General features: G+C 36.3%; 1 protein-coding gene and 1 long non-coding RNA gene across 4 annotated transcripts in view; both read left to right on the top strand.

Moving 5' to 3' along the window:
• LOC138687098 (uncharacterized) overlaps positions 1-17,668 on the top strand; it is a 44,060-nt gene that overhangs the window by 13,428 nt on the left and 12,964 nt on the right. The window lies entirely within an intron of this gene.
• LOC104317064 (leukotriene B4 receptor 1) lies at positions 1,752-5,348 on the top strand. The gene has a single exon (XM_009917713.2). It carries the CDS (start codon positions 2,950-2,952, stop codon positions 3,958-3,960), a length of 1,011 nt encoding a protein of 336 aa, XP_009916015.1. The 5' UTR covers positions 1,752-2,949; the 3' UTR covers positions 3,961-5,348.

The following is a 17,668-nucleotide window of genomic DNA, read 5'->3' as shown; positions in this document are numbered from 1 at the left end:
TGGAAAGTTTTCAGAAGTTATTTGCCAATTTAAGGGTAACAGACTTAACAGAAAGGTTCCTGTGTTAATGACTGAATTGTTGCACTACATATAATACGCATGCATACAAAAAACTTTACAGATTTTCCTTTTTTTTTTTTAAAAACACAGAAATGCAGCCTAATTTCACTGCTGTTAATAAAATTAGACCAGAGCTTACGTGGTCAGAAGTCCAACTGCATATTCATACATTAAAAGCTCCACCCACATTTGGTCACTAGAATGTGTAAGATACTGAGTTGTTTAGCCACTGTTGTGTTTAGCATGTTATTGAACATACTACACTGCTCCCCTTGTTAATGGAAATATTTGTTAAGTCTCCCATAAAGTTTGTATACTACTAGTGTAAATTTGGCAAATAACAGTCAGACACTTTCAGAGAATATTAAAGACAGCTTACAAACAGTTTGAAGTTTTCATAGTGATCCAACAGTCACATAGAGCTCTTCAGAAACATGCTCCTTCTTAGCTAATGTTAACTCTAGTATCTGTGATATTAAGTCTAATAGCCTGTCTTCAGAATCTTACTCAAGGAAGTCTTAGCATTTCAACACCTGCCTGGGACCTTTTTTGAAACAGAAATCCCAGGCTGTTGCTGCAATTCTGAGATTCATTTGTTTTCTTGTTTAAATGAAAGATACAGCCAGAGGCAGAGGCCATCTGGCAAGCAAACTTGCACCGAAGTGGAGAAACATGTTTCTGAAAAATGTAAGGACAGATGCTTCTGAAGTTCAGCCAGATCCATACACGACTGGATTACAACTACACTAATACTGATACCAATATTTGTACAGACAACTGCTCTTTGCCACCAAAAGTGAAGTTTTAAAGAGGAAAATCTTACAGAGGTGTCACCCAATGCTACAGGAACATACAGGTTCTTTTAGGGATTCTTGGTAGAATGAGGACAGGACACAGGGTTGTTGTTACAGTTAGAGCTTTATTATGACAAAATTTTTAATTATCAGCATAGCTTATTGTTATCTACAATTTCTAGCAGTTAGCATAGCTTATTGTTACACAGAATTTTTAGCAATTATCATAGCTTTCAGTTAAGCAGAATTTCTAGTAATCAGTATAGCTTTCTTACTCTCTCAAGTCTTTAGTTACCTAGGCTTTTAGTCACCTGGGCCCTTTGCAGATCAGGTCCAATTCTTAATAATCAGCATGTGATACAATAATCATAATCTAGATTCAGACTTTACCTAAAAGAACCTGCCTGTCCCTGTAGCATCAGGTGACAAGAGGATTTATTTTTTTTCAATAAAAATCTGCAACTTAGTTCAATCTAGATATGCCACTGGCAATAAATTAATAAAGAGCCCTTCCAAAGTTACTTCTGGAGAAATAATGATGTGTATAAAGGTGATTTCATTAGAAGAAGAGCCATAGCCCAGCACTTCCTTTCATTAGTTAATTTTCACAAGTAGTTTTCAGAAATTCCCTTTAGAATACAAACATGGGTTAGGGTTTTTCCCCTACCCAATCTGTATTAAATGTCATTAAAAACAAAAGGAACTGGAATCATGTATCAGATTAAATGCAAATTAAAATCTTTATTACACAAATAGTGTTTTGAAGATATAATACTCAACTTCAGTGGAGTTATTCTGGATTTGCTTTTGATCTCATTATACTCTTATGAGATCAAAATCAGCTAAGCTGATTTGGGGGAGGGGGGTGTTGCAATCCTTTTTCCATGGTCAGAGATACTTTTCAACTTACTATGACGCACTATGTTTGCCAGGTTTATAAAATTCTACCTCAACGCTTAGGGAAATAATCTGTATCACAGTCTTAAATTTAAGAGAGAGCACTATGCCTAACTCCTTTTTTCTGTGCATCTTTTTTATGGAAAATACCCTTCCAGTTTCACTTCTGTGACTCTTGAACATTTCTGTTGGTGCTGCTGTTTTAGTTCCTCCTTTAACTTTTTAGAAATGAACTTCAAAAGAAGATGTTTTGACATCAGGGTTGCAAAATATTTTCATATTCTTTGGCCAGACACTGAAGAATTTAGGATTCACACAGGATTTGAATACTGCACTGACTACCAAGTTTCCTAGGAGATAAAGTCATAGCCCATTGTTGGCACAGCAGGAAGACAACATAATAATGTATTTTCTCTCTGACATGGAGCATTTCCTCCTATAACCCTATATCCAGACTATTCACATGGTTAGTGTTTGGCTACAGGACTGAAATTTCCCAAAGCATTAGAAATACAACTCCCACGCAGTGTACCAGTACAGTCTCACTGTAGGACAAATGTTGATTTCCTTTATGCCAGCATATTTCTAAAGCATGATCAACTGTCTTCTGCTGAATTAAAAAAGATAACATTAAGGCAGTAAGCACAAATTTTTATGGTTTGGAATGGAACTTCACGTCAAACATATAGTGCACATTTGTGGTTTATCTGCCACCCCTCTTTTTTTGGCTTTTATAAAACGAAATGTTGAGTTATTCATACAAACAAGAGTAGAATAGCATAAAGAGGGTTTCTTTCTCCTCAGAGCTGTTGATTAGATCAGTAACTCTAAGAAAGTAGCAAGCTTCTTTAAACAGGGACACTTTTGAAAGACCACTGGCATGCTTTAAAATCTGCTGAAGTATGGTGGTTATATAACTGAAAGCAAAGTCAGGTGTTGCACTGGGGGTTTTTTGGGTTTTGGGTTTTTTTGCTTTGTATGCAAAAACACACACTGTCTTCCTAAACAACCGGAGCTGTTACATGTGGTCAGACATTTGTAAGAGTGAGCATTAGGATGTGAGCTCATAAGCCACATTAGTCTACAGAGTGTCAGTTGGAGAACTTTCTCTTGAGTAGTTCACTACGCCTTCAGAATAAAAGCAGAGTGCAAAGCACCGAGGATATTGGCAACCAAGAAGAACTGAAGAATTTCCAGAATGAGTCAAGCTGAGGAAAGCAGTATCCACTCAACGTGGAATATTGTGAGGTCAGTAGTCTGCATAATACTGAGCTTGTCATTTATTATTGGGACCCCTGGAAATTGCATTGTCATCTGGACTGTTTGTACAAAAACGAAGCAAGTATCTCCTTCAGTCCTGCTGATCTTGAACCTGGCCATTGCAGATGTCCTTGTACTGATTACTTTACCAGTCTGGATTTATTCCTTTGCTGACTCATGGGTTTTCGGAGTCATCTTCTGCAAAATACTGGTTTTCGTTATTTACTGCAGCATGTATGCCAGTATATTTCTAATTACAGCACTGAGCTTGGAGCGATTAATGGCTGTGTTTTACCCTTTCACAATTCAAAGATACAAAACGAAAGAAAAGATTTCTTTAATCGTGTTCCTCATTTGGTTCCTGTCTATTACTTTCGGCATTTCTGTCATTCCATTTCAAGAGACAGAAGAAATGAATGGTAGACTACTATGCACATGTCGCAGCTACTCTTCTAATAGACAGAAAGTGTCATATCTTCTGCTGGAGACTCTTGCAGGTTTTGTAATCCCTTTTTTAATTATTTGCACTTGTTACATGTGTGTTGCAAGAAGAATAAGCAGAATGACTTACCAATCTAAGCGGCGATCGGAACGGCTCATTGCCAGCATTGTGGTGGCATTCATTTTATGCTGGTTCCCTCATCATCTTTTTAACATCCTAGATATTATTTCAATTCAGATAGAACTCTCTAACGAGGAGTTGTCTTTGGCACTGGATGAAATTGTAGGCAGAGGAGTATACATCTCTGGAGCACTTGTATTCATCAGTAGCTGCGTTAATCCTCTACTTTACGCTTTTGCTGCACGAAGATTTCAGAATCACCTGCGATTTGCCAAGATATCAAAGCTGTTTGAACAGATGAGTCAGACTGTAACAGAGGAAGACAAGAAGAAAAGTTTGGTTGTAACCAAACAAGAAGATACTTTAGTAAGCACAGAAAATCTCTAACAGGGAATATAGAATTAGTGAATAATGTGATTCTTTGTCATTCCTTCAGTAGTGCTTTCTCCTCATACTCTCAGTTTTGTTTGCTAAGCAGTCCAGGTAAAGCTAGAGACAAGTAAAATTTACTAGGGTTTGTTTTGTGTGTTATAAAAGAATTGGCATTGACAACTTAGTTCAGTTCCTAAGTTAGTATCCACATCATGAAATTAGCACTATTTCACTGGTGCTAAGAACCTCAGCAAGGTGGCTAGAAGCTCGAAGTGTAAGGAATATGCTTTTTTACTTTCCATTGAAATTATTTATGATTTCTAGAAAGTCTGTGTGCAGAAAACAGAAGCCTTGAAAGTTTAAAGCTAAGTTTTCCTTCAGAAACAATTGTTAGATGCTCAAAAAGCCTTATATAATCTACAATTTTAAGAGAGCATACTTAAATTCTTGATATGGGTAAGAATGGTTTTGAAGTATATTAACAACACACAAAACTTGTTTGGGTAGATGGAAAATGTAAAGCTGTTTTTATTCATTGCTTTATTTAGGTTTGAAAGTGATAAGGGTTGTTTACACAGTCAAGCTCATTTACTGAATTATCTTGTGTTAATAGGTTTTAACAAATAAAATGTGGAGTGTGACTTGCCTCTTCAGAAAAAAACAGGAGGTATGAGAATTCTGTGTTTTATGGCAAACATAGTTATAGACTTCATGCTATATTTGATGTCAAATACATTGTATACTTCAGTGGCAATTAAACTATTGATATATTAAATATACATACTGTGAGTAGCCTCAAAAAGTTTGATCTAGTTAAGCTTCCAAAATGTCTATTAAATTATGGAGGAATGGGATCGGGTTCTGGTGGGAGGGAAGGAGAGATCCTTGATACTATTTTTTATGTGTAAGAAAATTATGGTAGCAGTACAAAGTTCTAATAACATAAGAACTTCACCATACAAATAAAAGCATTATTTTTTCTTGTCTTGTAGAATAAAGTGGACTTTGCCATAAGAAACCGATAAATTTAGTGCTTGCAAGGACCTTATTGTTGTTTTGTGAATGTGTGCAAACTGACTGTGGAAAAACTGCATGGCATGAAGTGTTTGCTTTTGAAGTTTTTTTGTTTCGATTGTGCCTAAAATTTTTTATGCTTACTCTTCCTTATTTTAAAGTCAATAATTTGTAGTAAGATCAAGATAACTACTGATTACTAAGAAACATACTGTAATTTCCTGTACATTGTTCTGAACAGCTGCTAAATAGCTATGTCACTGATCTTTACCAAGAAATTACAAATACTAACTAGAACTTACTTTTCAAAATCTGATTATGTAACAACCAACAATATTTGAGTTGTTTTAATTTAGCTTGTAAATGGAAATAAACACGGGGAAGTAAAATCCTTATGTGTTGATGGAAGAATATTTCTCTAAACTTTGCATATGTGCTTGTTATTCCTGCTTGTTATGAAAAAGTCATTTTTACTTCTCAATAGGAGAAGAGTCCACACCACAGAGGACTTTTCATCAATAGGACTCCTTCACTAAAATTAAAGTAAATAAGTTTTTAGCAAGACCTTGTTTGCAGCAAAGAGTAAGCAGCAGATGAAATCACTTAGACTTTACCCCATCCACCTACCACTCTTTTTTTACCTCACTAATGGCTCTTTAATTGCTATTAGTATATTCAATATAGCAATGTGGCATTATCTCACAATAAAAGCAGCAACTTCAGTTATATACTGCATAAAAAAGTGAAGCTGTATTGCCCAATATGTTCTTGAGCTAGGAGTCACTCACTATTCAACACCACCACAGAACAGATGAGGAGATAGTAAGCATGAGTACTGCAACTGAACTAGAGTTCTAGGCCACAAGGAGCCAAGCATTTCACAATTTACAGGTTGGGAAAAGACCCAGACAAACTTTAGTACAAGCTACACAACCGGAATTATCCTTTCTATCAGCCTGTGCCCCATACCTAGCTATAATCAATCTTCTTATTAGGAATTGGGTTAAACCCCTAACCATCTCTGTGTGTGTATCGTCTATCTCGTGAATGAGGCAGTCTTTTTTCGTTCCATTTGCTGTTCAATAAGCCTTATGGGAGCACTGACTGCTTGTTAAGTGCCTTATGCTCAGCTATGCCTAACCGAGGACAGACTATAAAGCAATCAGTGGCCAGATATATAGTCTGTGCAATACTGCCTGCTGCAGTGGTGTTTGGTTTTTGTTTGGTTGGTTTTTTAAATCAATGGGTAAGGAATAGTGAGTCAGACTTTTTTTCTTTTCTTTTTATCCTGTCACTCACAGACAAGTGAACTTTGCTGCTCAGGCTGCATTCTGCCCAGCATCCAGGAGTCTTAAAAAGGGAACTAGTAAGATTCACAGATCAGTAAATGCATTCTAGGGAAGAATGAAATTATTAATTAAGGCAGTTTTGAATTGAAAGCTGTTACTCTGAGGATTCAGAATCATTTACTACCAGCTGCTGCTTTTCCACTGAAATTACAGTACTTAGTATAGAGACCTAAACTAAGTTAACTAAACAATGAGAATGTTTCTTATGGTCAACAGATTGAAAAGCAGCACATAAGCTATATTCTACTTCCGTGCTTTGACAGTAGATAGCGTGAATTTTCTGCCTTAATATTCAGTTCTCACATTTTCTCCACTGCTTTTTACTCAACTGCAGTACTGAAGTACTTGTAAAACATGCAGTCCATCAAGGAGTTAGAACCGTCCTCTTATGTTCATATTAATGGCCTTGGACAGCTGCCTCCAGTAGTCAGTCATCTTTAAGAACTATGTTTCTTTTGAAGGCTGTTTGAGGAGTGGTAAAAGATGCTAAACCAGCAACCTTAAATAATTTCACTTTTCTACAGAGCAAGTAGAGTTAATTCTTGCAAACATTGGTATGCACAGATAAAAACCCATGGGTTTAATATTTTTGGCAACACAGCCATGATGTAACTGGGTCCATAAGAGTCAATGTAGAAGTATAAGCTGATGACATGGTTGACTGCTTCTTCCTTGAACAGGTATACATCAGGCCTATCAATGTAGCGAGATTTACCACTTCACCTATGCTAATGTGCTCTATCACAAAACTACAGGGATTCCAATAGGCCCATTCAGGCAATGAACAGTGGATATTCTCCTCTCCTAAAGTACTGAATCCCAGCCAAACCTAAGACCTAATGTAGATTTGGTCCAAAATGCTACATCTTATGACAGTGATGCTTCATGCTTCTTGTTGAGTACATTACATATACATGTTATAGATTATATTGGAAGATTGATAGAAAGCAAAGCCTTCCCTTGATTGGTCAAGCTAGTTCAGAGCAGTGACTTGGAGGTGGGAGCAGTCTTACTGGTAACTCTTGAGACACTCGGACCCTTCTGAGAAAAATAATCTTTCATCTCATTTGAGTTCCTCTTATTTTTCTTACTTCCTAACTCTTCCATCCTTGTTTATGAAGTCTGTCTCTGTGGTTTCAGTGTCCAGCTATTTCTCATGACACAGCAAGCAAGAAGGCTGAGCTAAGAGAGGGACACTTTAGTCACCTGAGTCAAATCACCTCAGATTACACTGAAGTACAGGGAACATTATGTGGAATCAATGCAACACTGCTTAGAACACTGAGTACTAGGAGGTGACCAGATGGTTTGAATTTCTCATGTCTGCAAAAATTAATAATCTTCTAACGTTAAAGTCTTACCCAGCCTGAAACTTGCTGTGAACATCCATGGGTATACATCAGGAATTTATCACATTTACTGTAGTAGGATCATGCTGGATAAAATGAATTAATGCTGTATTAACAGGATTGAAGGAGAGCCTGAAGTATTTTTAGTTTATACATAGCCAGTATACAAGAAGGATAAAGAAGAACACGAAGAAAACATATCAGTCTTACACCTTTTGTTGCCTGCTGACATCAAAAGTGTTCTGTAAGCATCATGGTAAAATAGTTATTACAGAGGTCTGCATTAAAACAGTGGAGCTTTATGGGTATTTAGAGGCAACTTGCAATTTAAGAGGTAACACAAGGGAAATCACAGAGATCCTTATTTGCAGGCAGAAACAGGGCAACTGCATTATGCTAAAGAATTTTTTTTTTCTTTAACAAAACCAGCAGAGCATTGTCTAGGAAGAAGTAGAGCAAAAGTTAAGAGACATTTTAAAGACAGTTAAGACTACAGTTATGGAACTCATAGGATTACTATTAACAGGACTAAAAGAAAGGTTTACATGAAGGACTTGGGTGAAAGGAGTAAAAGAACCTGAAAGCTAACACAGAAGATGGCATGGAGAGTACATAGGCATGCAAATTCTTTCACATTCAAGCAAGAGTCTGATCCATAATAAATATTTTAGAGGATGCAGAATTAGCGAATATTAACAATGGGGAAGTTTTTCTCTGGTTTTATATCCTATAACTCTTGTATTACTCCCTTTTCTGCATGTGGAGGGAAAAGGGAAGAGTAAGGAAAAATTTATATTTGATTGGGGTGGAAAAGCAAGTGAGAAATAATTCAGTTAAGATTATCAAGAAGAATATGGCCTTAGAATGAAACTGAGAAGTTCAGCTATGAAAGCTGAGTATACAAAGACAACAGAGAGAGAAGTGAGAACTATTCTGTTGCAAGGCAGTTTCAGGTTTTTGTAAATGCTTTCTTGTCAGATCAGTTAATCACTAAAACAGTTCTTTATTAGAAAACTCCTCAGCTAGATCTCCACTGGTTGTTAGTAGGTTAAAGAAAAAAATCCAATAAAACACAATTTAAAGACATAGCCCTGTCCTCTGAGAGGGTGAGTAGCTTATGCAGCTCCTGTTAGCATTAAGAGTTGGGCATGACCAGGGTTATGATGATGGCCACTAGGATTTAAGAAACTTTACAATATTGTTTAGAGTACTGAGAAATTCTTGCACTGATAGGTATGGAAATAATAGAATAGTATGCTATTTGATTCCTTCATGTCCTTTTTCCCCCTTAAATCAGTGATTTTAAGTCATGCTGGTGGTTCTTAGTAAAGGTTCAACATTTTAAACTAGATTCATTTGAGTTGAAAAAAGGTTTAGATTAGAAGAAAATTGTTTTTATGGAATGTGTGAAGTCAGTGATTTAAGCGATGGAATTAATGGAAAGGATGCTATAAAGTCTTCCAGTACAGGTTAAACAGTCACAAGTCTTAAGTTAGGAAGATTATACATCTGCTACAACTGCAAAATACACTTAATTTAATAGAAATCAGCTACCTGAACTGCATCTTGATTGCAAAGGTAACTGTCTACACTCCAGTTTTGGCTGCAATTGCATAAGTACTAACAGTGTGTACAACTAAGTACATCACTATTTCTGTTGGCTATTAACTAGAAAACAGTGCTAACTGTACTGAGACATCTAGAAACATTAGTGTATTGTAATTATGAATGTCCATAAAGTGAAGTGTTTCCCCTGATGGTCTTAAATCAGAGGATTAGTAGTTTGGACTGCTTTTAGTAGATTTTAAAAATGTCAGATTTAGAAAAATCTGACTCTTCATTTTTGTATAGCAGACCTGTTCATAATGTAGCACATTACATAAAAAATGAAGATCTAAATACTTCATTTTCAGAGAATTATGAATTTGAAACACCATTTATGGCCTGTCATTAACCTGGTAGAGTCACCATAAAAGTGAAAATAGCTATGTGAAGATCACTTCTAGTCATTGACACCTCATACTACGGTAAGATGTGGCATGTAGACAATCTAAAAACATGTTGCAGATTCCATATCTTAACTATACTACATAACTTCAACAGTTACTGTAATATTAACATTCACTGTATAATCCCTATTGAACTCGGTGAGTAGTATCGGAAACTTAGAAGTCATGAAGATTTTTTTAAACATTGTAACTAATGAACTATGTTTGTGTCCATTAGAGTTAAAAATATAACCACGAACCTTCAGCTGCACTGTAGAAGGGAGCATTATGTAGTTAAAATCCAAGGAAGCATTTAGCAGAGCAGGTTTTTTACATGTTTTGTTCTCTCCTGCCACCGTGTGGCTCTTCATTTAAAAAAGTTAGGCCTAATTATAATACTCTTAAAGTCACTGAAACAACTGGTGAGGTACTTTGTCCATTGTTTCAGTTGTGAACCATATTCTAAGATTCAGGTCATTGAGACAGAAAGGTTCACAAAAAACCACAATGCTGTATTAAGCATCCTATTCATTACAGAGCAATCTAGTTGGTTCAGCCTATGCTGAAATCAACTTTTTTTTTTTTCCCCCCAACAAAACCATCAATAAGCATGCTGAGCTAGACCCTGACTCTTGAACTTGAGTAGCTCACATCTCATCCCAGGTGATAGTACTGATTTCTAGCCTCTTGGTAGTTTTGAGGTGCTCTCAAAAAGTTTCAAAAGGTCTTGACTTCATTATGATAAAATTAGGAATAGTTTTTGCAGTCTTAAAGATGTCCATGGTAAGAAAATCACAAAATCTTTGCCTTCTAGAAAAAAGGAGAAGTGTTAAGAGTAAAGCAGAAAACAGAATCAAAGAGAATCGATTCCAGATTCCCTTTTTCTCTATTGCAATGTTTAGTTTCTGTACATAGTGCTTTTATAGTCTATCCATGAACAAGGCTTGGTTTAATCCTCTTAGCATTTGTCACGTTGAATAGCATTACACTAACTGATTAATCCTACTTTTAAAAAGATCAGAATCAGAAGAAACTGATTTTGTTGAAGAAATTCTTGTAAGCACTTCTGGGAAGAAGAGCTCATAAATTGAAGGGTTCTACGCATGTCTTTCCCTAAATACCCATTCTACCCCAAAACTCGCCTTGTATGTTACAGTAAAACCCAGCCATTGTACATTACACACCTTACTTTGCCCAGTGATGACTAAAGTAACATGAAAATTGAAAATTTTCTTTTTCTGTGGGTTCACTCAGGGCTCCTGTTGTTTGTTGTTATGCAGACAAGGCTGGTCCAAGGGTCAAGCCAGGGAGTCAATCTGTATGTCAGGGTCAGAATCAAGATCAGGTCCATTGAGAATAACCAGCATCAGATACAGCTCAATGATCACCAAGCAGGACCACAGTGGTTAGTCAGGGCTGAGGTCAAGCCAGGAATTCAGTCCATAGGTCAGGGCCTGTATCAACAAGGTACATGGCCAAGCAGAAGCATGGCTGTGGTAGAACTCAGAACAGGCACTCCAACAACATAGCTCAGGTATAGACTGAAAGTCCAGGCCTGAGTTTATATGGATTCCAGGACCTATAGGCAGGGTCTGTGGAGTGGAGACCTCAGGTGGAGCTAATCAGGGTCATTAGGGGTTGTTAGTGCACTCAGGGACTTGATAGATTCTCAGCAGCAATGGAAACACCAAAGAACAAGAAGAGGGTAATGTAAGTTATTCATGGAATAATGCCCACAAGCCTCAATTGCCATTTTATGTAATGGCTTAAATTGGGCAACTTTCTATAAAGGGGGGGGAGACTCAAAGAAAAATTTATGGGTTTTTTGCTTTTTAACATTTCAAGGTTGCCACTTTTTCACTCGTATTTACTTTCCTTGTAAATTTAGTATTACATCTGAAGAAGTATTTTAATATAAGAACTTGAGAGTCTTTTCCCTACATCTAACCCTTTTTCTTTCCTTAAGTCTTATCACAGTTTCTCTGTGTTTGAAACACTGGAAGATATTTAGCTTCCTCTGAAATATAGAAAATTAAGTCTTCAGTTTTCACCATTGGAAATACATGGTAATTCTATGAGTGAAGGAGCTAGGAAAGCATGCACTGATCACAAAGATGTTATCACAAACTGCACTGAGAGTTTCACCTGCTTTGGATCACTGAACTTTGACTGCCATGTGATATGATCTTTCATTTCATTTAGATTAATGCCATTGTTGAATAAAGTTAAATATTTAGTGTCCTGAGCACAATAGCAAAAAAAGAAAAAATGCTTGGTATGTGCTTAAAAACATAATAATGCATTTCCCAAGCATCAAATTCATATTGCATTAACTATAAAATACTCATGTCCTTGCTGCTATATAATTTTACATGCAGAGATAGTTTTAGGCACACTGATTGTTTCACAGAGAGGTAGTGATGTTCTTTTAATGTTTTAAATTACTGGTGTTCTCCACAAGTATTAAGCTATATCAAAAGGAATGAAACTGTTTAAGAACCCACAGAGCATTTTCCTGCCTTTTTTACCAAGAGGTGAGGGAGCTGCAGGAGGTGAGCAGGGCTCTAGCCTGAGTTGACCTGACAGCATGATCTGTTTTACACTTTCCTCACACACACATTCGTCCTTATATTAGGGGAGGTAACACCCCTTTCTGTGCTTCAGCTGCTATTATAGTTGCTTGGGTCCTAAATGTTTAAAACAGCTTGGAAACACCATTTCTGAAGGAGCTGGGATCCTGCTGCCCCAGGCCAGGGAGCTGCCCATGTGGCTTTACCCTGTGCCAGACCTCCCAGCTCTGCAGCGGTGAGTTTGATTTCAGGTGTACTCATTTCTAGCTCTTTTTCAGCATTTCGGAGTAGCATAGTGAGACAGTGGCGAATAGATACACCCCCAAATGTCCCACCTTGCCATTACTTTTTGTATGCCCAGGAAATCCCTTCTCATTTTCTGCATTTATGGGCAAAATTAAATGCACAGAGTGTGGCATTGATGAGCTTGGGAAGTGAAGTTTCATACTTTCAGGCTAAGTGTAAACATAGGCTTACTTTTCACCTTAGCTGCTTTAGCCAAAACCACTTTCTTTTTTTTTCTACTTCTTCCCCTTTCCACGTGCAAAGTAGCTCACCATCATTCCTGTTTAAGGAGAAGTACGATGGTGTCTCTGATCCCCAGTAGAGGCTGAACTGTGATGTGGAAACATGCCTCAGCTCAGTATTTTTCTGTGAAGTGGACCACTAAAAAAAAGGGAAACCCAATTTGATTTGTCTGAATCAGAAGATAAAGATTAGCCTCTTAAGCTATCACCTTCCCTTATTTTAATTAATGTTATAGTTTATTCAATTCTTTAAAGAGCTGTAGCAAAGGAATAGCAATTACTAACAAATCCAAAGGCAAGAAAACCTAAGGATTTATCTCTTTTTCTGTAACATCATGAACTGCTTTGAACAGTTAATTATCTATCTCTACAATCTGTTTTTTAAACACTAACTCTGGATGTGTAATTGATGTTTACATGATAGCAAATAAACCAATACAGCACAAAAATATTTTTTCTTTAAAGAAGAAGGATTTTAACCTGTATAAAAAGAGGCTCAGGAAATGGGAAATTGCCTCTTTGCAGTGGTTAACAGAATTGAGGAGACTCCATTCAATCAACAAGAAAATAGGGGGATGCCATAGTAGAAGGGCAGTGGAAGTAAATATTTCTCTACTAAGTTTATAACTGGCCTATGGAAACCAGGGCTGCAGGTGTTCATAGAAATAAGTAGTTTTGCAGGAATTTTAAAACGCTTTAATTTTATGACCAGTTATACAAGCTAAGGCAATGATATGAAGTAACCCTATCTACTGCCTCAGGATATAAGCTGGGGGTCAGGAGGGCACTCCTTTTAATGCCCCAACACTACATGTATCTCAGAAGAAGATTTTTGTTTGTGTTTTTTCTGAGCAGAATTCACATTCCTAGAAACTTTAGGTGGTTGATGATTCTGGACAAAGAGTTCAGTTTTGTATTTAATATAAAACATTTCTGTAGAAATTCTGTCATGCCTCAAAATGCAAGCCAGAGGTAAGAATGGATTACAGATGCTGCCTTGATGACCTGCATGCAAGAAAAAAACCCCTCTGCACAACTTACAGGCTGTGCCATTTGTGATACTAGTCTATGCTATTATTACTCCCAGTTTACAGTTAGGAAAATGGAAGGTGAAGGGAGGTACCCAAGGCTACACAACAAGTGTCAGGGTTAGAGTTAGAAAGGTATAACAATATATTACCATAGTTAAGTATAGATCTAACAAAATTGTCAACACACAGCACAGGTAGGCAAAATACTTCAAAAATTTTATCATTAAAAGACTTTGCTGGCTTTTTATAGAATTGCTATTTCATGAAGGTAGAATTCTTAAACTAGTACAAAATTAAACTTTGTAGGGTTTTGCAAGTGGCTTCCTGCATTGAGAATAATGGAGAAATAATAACAGAGAAAAAGTTACATTAAAATAATACATTAAAATTTAAAAAGAAACATTTTCTCAGAGTATAGTTAGAATGAACAAAGAGTTATATATATGAAGTATATATTAAGTATATAAATAATTGCCTTTATAGACAAAGCTTCCCACATCTTAATTAAAGCAGAAGTTTTAGCTTTTGATTGTAAAAGGCTCTAAAGAAGTTTTAAACAAAAGCAAGGAATATATAGTCAGTCACAAAGCAATCTCAAATAGCAATTTTTATCTGGAAAAATCATTTTGCAGAAACTAAAAAATAAACAGTCTTCAGAGCAAACACCTACTCTTTAGGTATTTGATTTCAACATGTCTCAGAGGTCAAAGTGGAATCCCAGCTTGTTACTTCTTACATTTACAGAGAAGGTCATGCATAAATAGTTGTTTATGTCCATCACATATAATCCCTCCTTTTAGAAATGAGCCCAGAGGCTACGTTAAGATGCCTTAGAAGCCCTCAGAACAAAAGGAGTGGTTTTTGTTCTAGTTTCAGAATAGAACCAAAAAAACATTGTAGACTCAGACTTGTAACAAATTAGAAATGCACTCTGAAACCTAGCATTTTTAATTGATAATACAAGCTTTAATTTTTTTAATTATTCATATATTAAAGACCTCTGTTGTATCATCCCTGATTTTTACTTTCTGAAAGTATGTTTTCTGGTATTCTGTGTCATGATTTGTTGTTTTAACATCAGACCTCTAAAATAATGTTTCAAAGTGGTTGTATATTATACGTTTAGATGTAGATTTTTTGTAGATGAGTTTAATTTGGGGCACCTTACACTTCAGAGAAGCTAAAGAACACGAACGCTACATCTCTCATACATCCATCTAAAATGGATTTCCTTCTCAGTCTACAATGTATTTATCTCAGGTATTACCTTGGTTTCAGGTATTTATCATGGACAGCTTTCTTCAGGAGTTTAAACATTGTCTCCAGGTCAGACTAACCATTATGAATCATTGTGTTTAGAAAAAACTATCTAATGGGAAGCTAGTTTTGCTGACTTATTATTCATGCCTTAGCAGCTCTCCATTTTTCACCCTGTTGCTCAGTATGTTGAACTGGGCGGATGGTGCAGATGACACACAGCTTTTTCACTTAGCTTTCAGTTTTATGTAACACGCCTGTCTCATTGCCTCTGGCATTTATTTGTTTTATAACCTACAATATTCACATATTCACTAGAATACAGAGAAGATGATACTTATTTAGAAAAGATTTAATGAGCTAATGAGTTGTCATTTTACCTTTTGCTCAATCAACGCAAGGAACCAATTGGTATACAGTAACAGTTTGTGTTTGTGTGCATGTCTTTATGCATGCACATACACTGTTGTATATAGGGAGAGATTGCGTATATAGAGAGTGTCATGTTTTTTCACAGGATAAATAAATAGTTTTCACTAAAGTTGTAAGTCAATCAAATATATTGGAAAATCCCTAATTGTGCAAGGAGTTTGTTCCTGCTTAACTCTTGTGTGCATTATTTACTCTCATTTACTTTAGTATGACCACTCCCAAACTTAAAATTAAGTATGTGCTGAATGTTTAGATTTTCAGAAGAACCAGATTATAAAAATCTTCCTAAACAGAAAGCTACTTCCAAGGATTTTTTTCTTTTGGAAGAATTTCCTAAGATGTATTTTACTCTGCCTGATGATATTTCTGATATCTACAACAGTTCCTTCACATGTGTAGTCTATTGCCATGTGCATATGTGCTTGAAATATGAGATGCATCTACTGTCTAAAGATATTTAAAAGTTGTAACTCCCAGAAGGAAAAAAATTTGTATATTAAGAAAGAAGGGCCCAGCATAGTCACCTAGCCTGAATATGTATATATAGTACACAGGTTTCTGTTGGCTAACAAAGTATCGTAAAGTTCTCTTTTGTGTAGCAGTAGCACATCATAATAAACTAGAGAAAGAAGAGGTTGCAGACAGCTTCTGCAGAGCATGTAATGTGTTCACACCCTAGCATGCCCTGTAGTAGCTTGTTTGTACATCTGTACCTATAGGCAGTAGTATCCTTGTTTCACCTTTTGTTCAGACTTCATTTAATAGGTGCAAGCAGCCAGGATAGTATAAACAGAAAAAAATTAGTATTAAATTGGCTAAATTTAGCCTGAATACCATACAAAGCCTTCCTGACTAAGATATATCAAGGTATATATAAGGTACATCAAAGAAGCAGTAAAATTTTTAATATATAACCAAAGTCTCTATAAACAAAAAAACACTGAACACCACTGAGAAATGAAAATTTGAAAATGCAGATTCTGATCTATTTGCATAATACAAGGTTTTGAGGCTAAAAATAAAACCCAACAGGCATAAGGAGATTTGCAATAAAAAACACAAGTGTGCAAATCTAATGCTAGCTTCCTCTTGAAAGCGTATAATACTTCAAGTTGTATAATAAAAAAACAGGGCTATGAGCAAAATAGGAAAGGAGAGGTTGGCAGTTGAGGATATTACTAATTCTACTTTACTCAAACTTTTGGGGGCATGATTTGGTTAACATGAATAGAAAAAACATGAGAATCTGAAGATATAAGTTTGAAAATTGGTTAAGAGTATTAAGCCCCTCCTCTGTGTACATAAATGATGGCAGTGGCACAGTTCTCTCCATCTAAAAGTATTTAACTAAGGTTGTTAAGTTACAAAACTGGCTCCCTATGACTTCAGGAGATGTCTTAAATTAAATTAAGAGCTTGATACTGCCAAAAAGGACTTCTCTTTTCCCTCAGCCCTTCTCCTGTAATCCTCTCTGCTCTTGGCTACGTGATCCCACTGCTTACCTTGAGCCACCTCTGGAACTCATCTGACTGCATGTTGTTCAACCTTTTAAAACAGCAAAAAATTACCCTGCCTACCTTCCAAAGGTGTACATTTTTGCCAGGTTAGTGAGTTTTGTTGCCTGACCTTGAGATCAGATAAACTCCAGAGGCAACACAAGAAAGATGTGGGAGAAAAGAAAAAGCAGCTGGAAAGGGGGGACAGGACTGAATGCCCTCCCTCCAAGAACTGTTAATTTGGCTCAACCACTTGTCACCCTCTGGACTCCCCTCTAAGTTGCTCCTGAAGGAATTTAGAGGAAGATCTTATTCATCTATCAACTATATTAAAAAATAAGGAGATTACCTTCCCAATTTATCTTCTTAAACTAAAGGTTTAACTTTATGTGGTATAAATACCACACCTTCATCTTCCTCATTCCAAATCCAACCTCCAGAGCAAGCTGGAAAATATTCTGTGGCCCTCAATGACTTTTTTCCATTGTTAATCTTTTCTATTTGGCATCTCTCTCATCTTTCTGGTGACATTTTCTCCTCTCAGTACTCCTTTTGTTTACATTTCCAGCAGTGGGATGGGTTTTCTTGTTTTTTATTGAACTCATTCACTCAATACTTACTTTGATGTTTTCTTTCAGTGTGTGACTTTTTGTTTATAATTCTTCCCACTCCATCATTTGTATTAACAATATATCTTTTGTTCTCATCAT

Source organism: Haliaeetus albicilla, chromosome 10 (genome assembly GCF_947461875.1).
Source record: "Haliaeetus albicilla chromosome 10, bHalAlb1.1, whole genome shotgun sequence".
NCBI classification, from domain to species: Eukaryota; Metazoa; Chordata; class Aves; order Accipitriformes; family Accipitridae; genus Haliaeetus; species Haliaeetus albicilla.
Note: the sequence above shows the minus strand (reverse complement) of the source record. Positions and strands in the feature narration are given on the sequence as shown.

Bases quoted from the DNA above. Each gene is read 5' to 3' on its own strand.
- LOC104317064 (XM_009917713.2), top strand. From the start codon at position 2,950: ATGAGTCAAGCTGAGGAAAGCAGTATCCACTCAACGTGGAATATTGTG.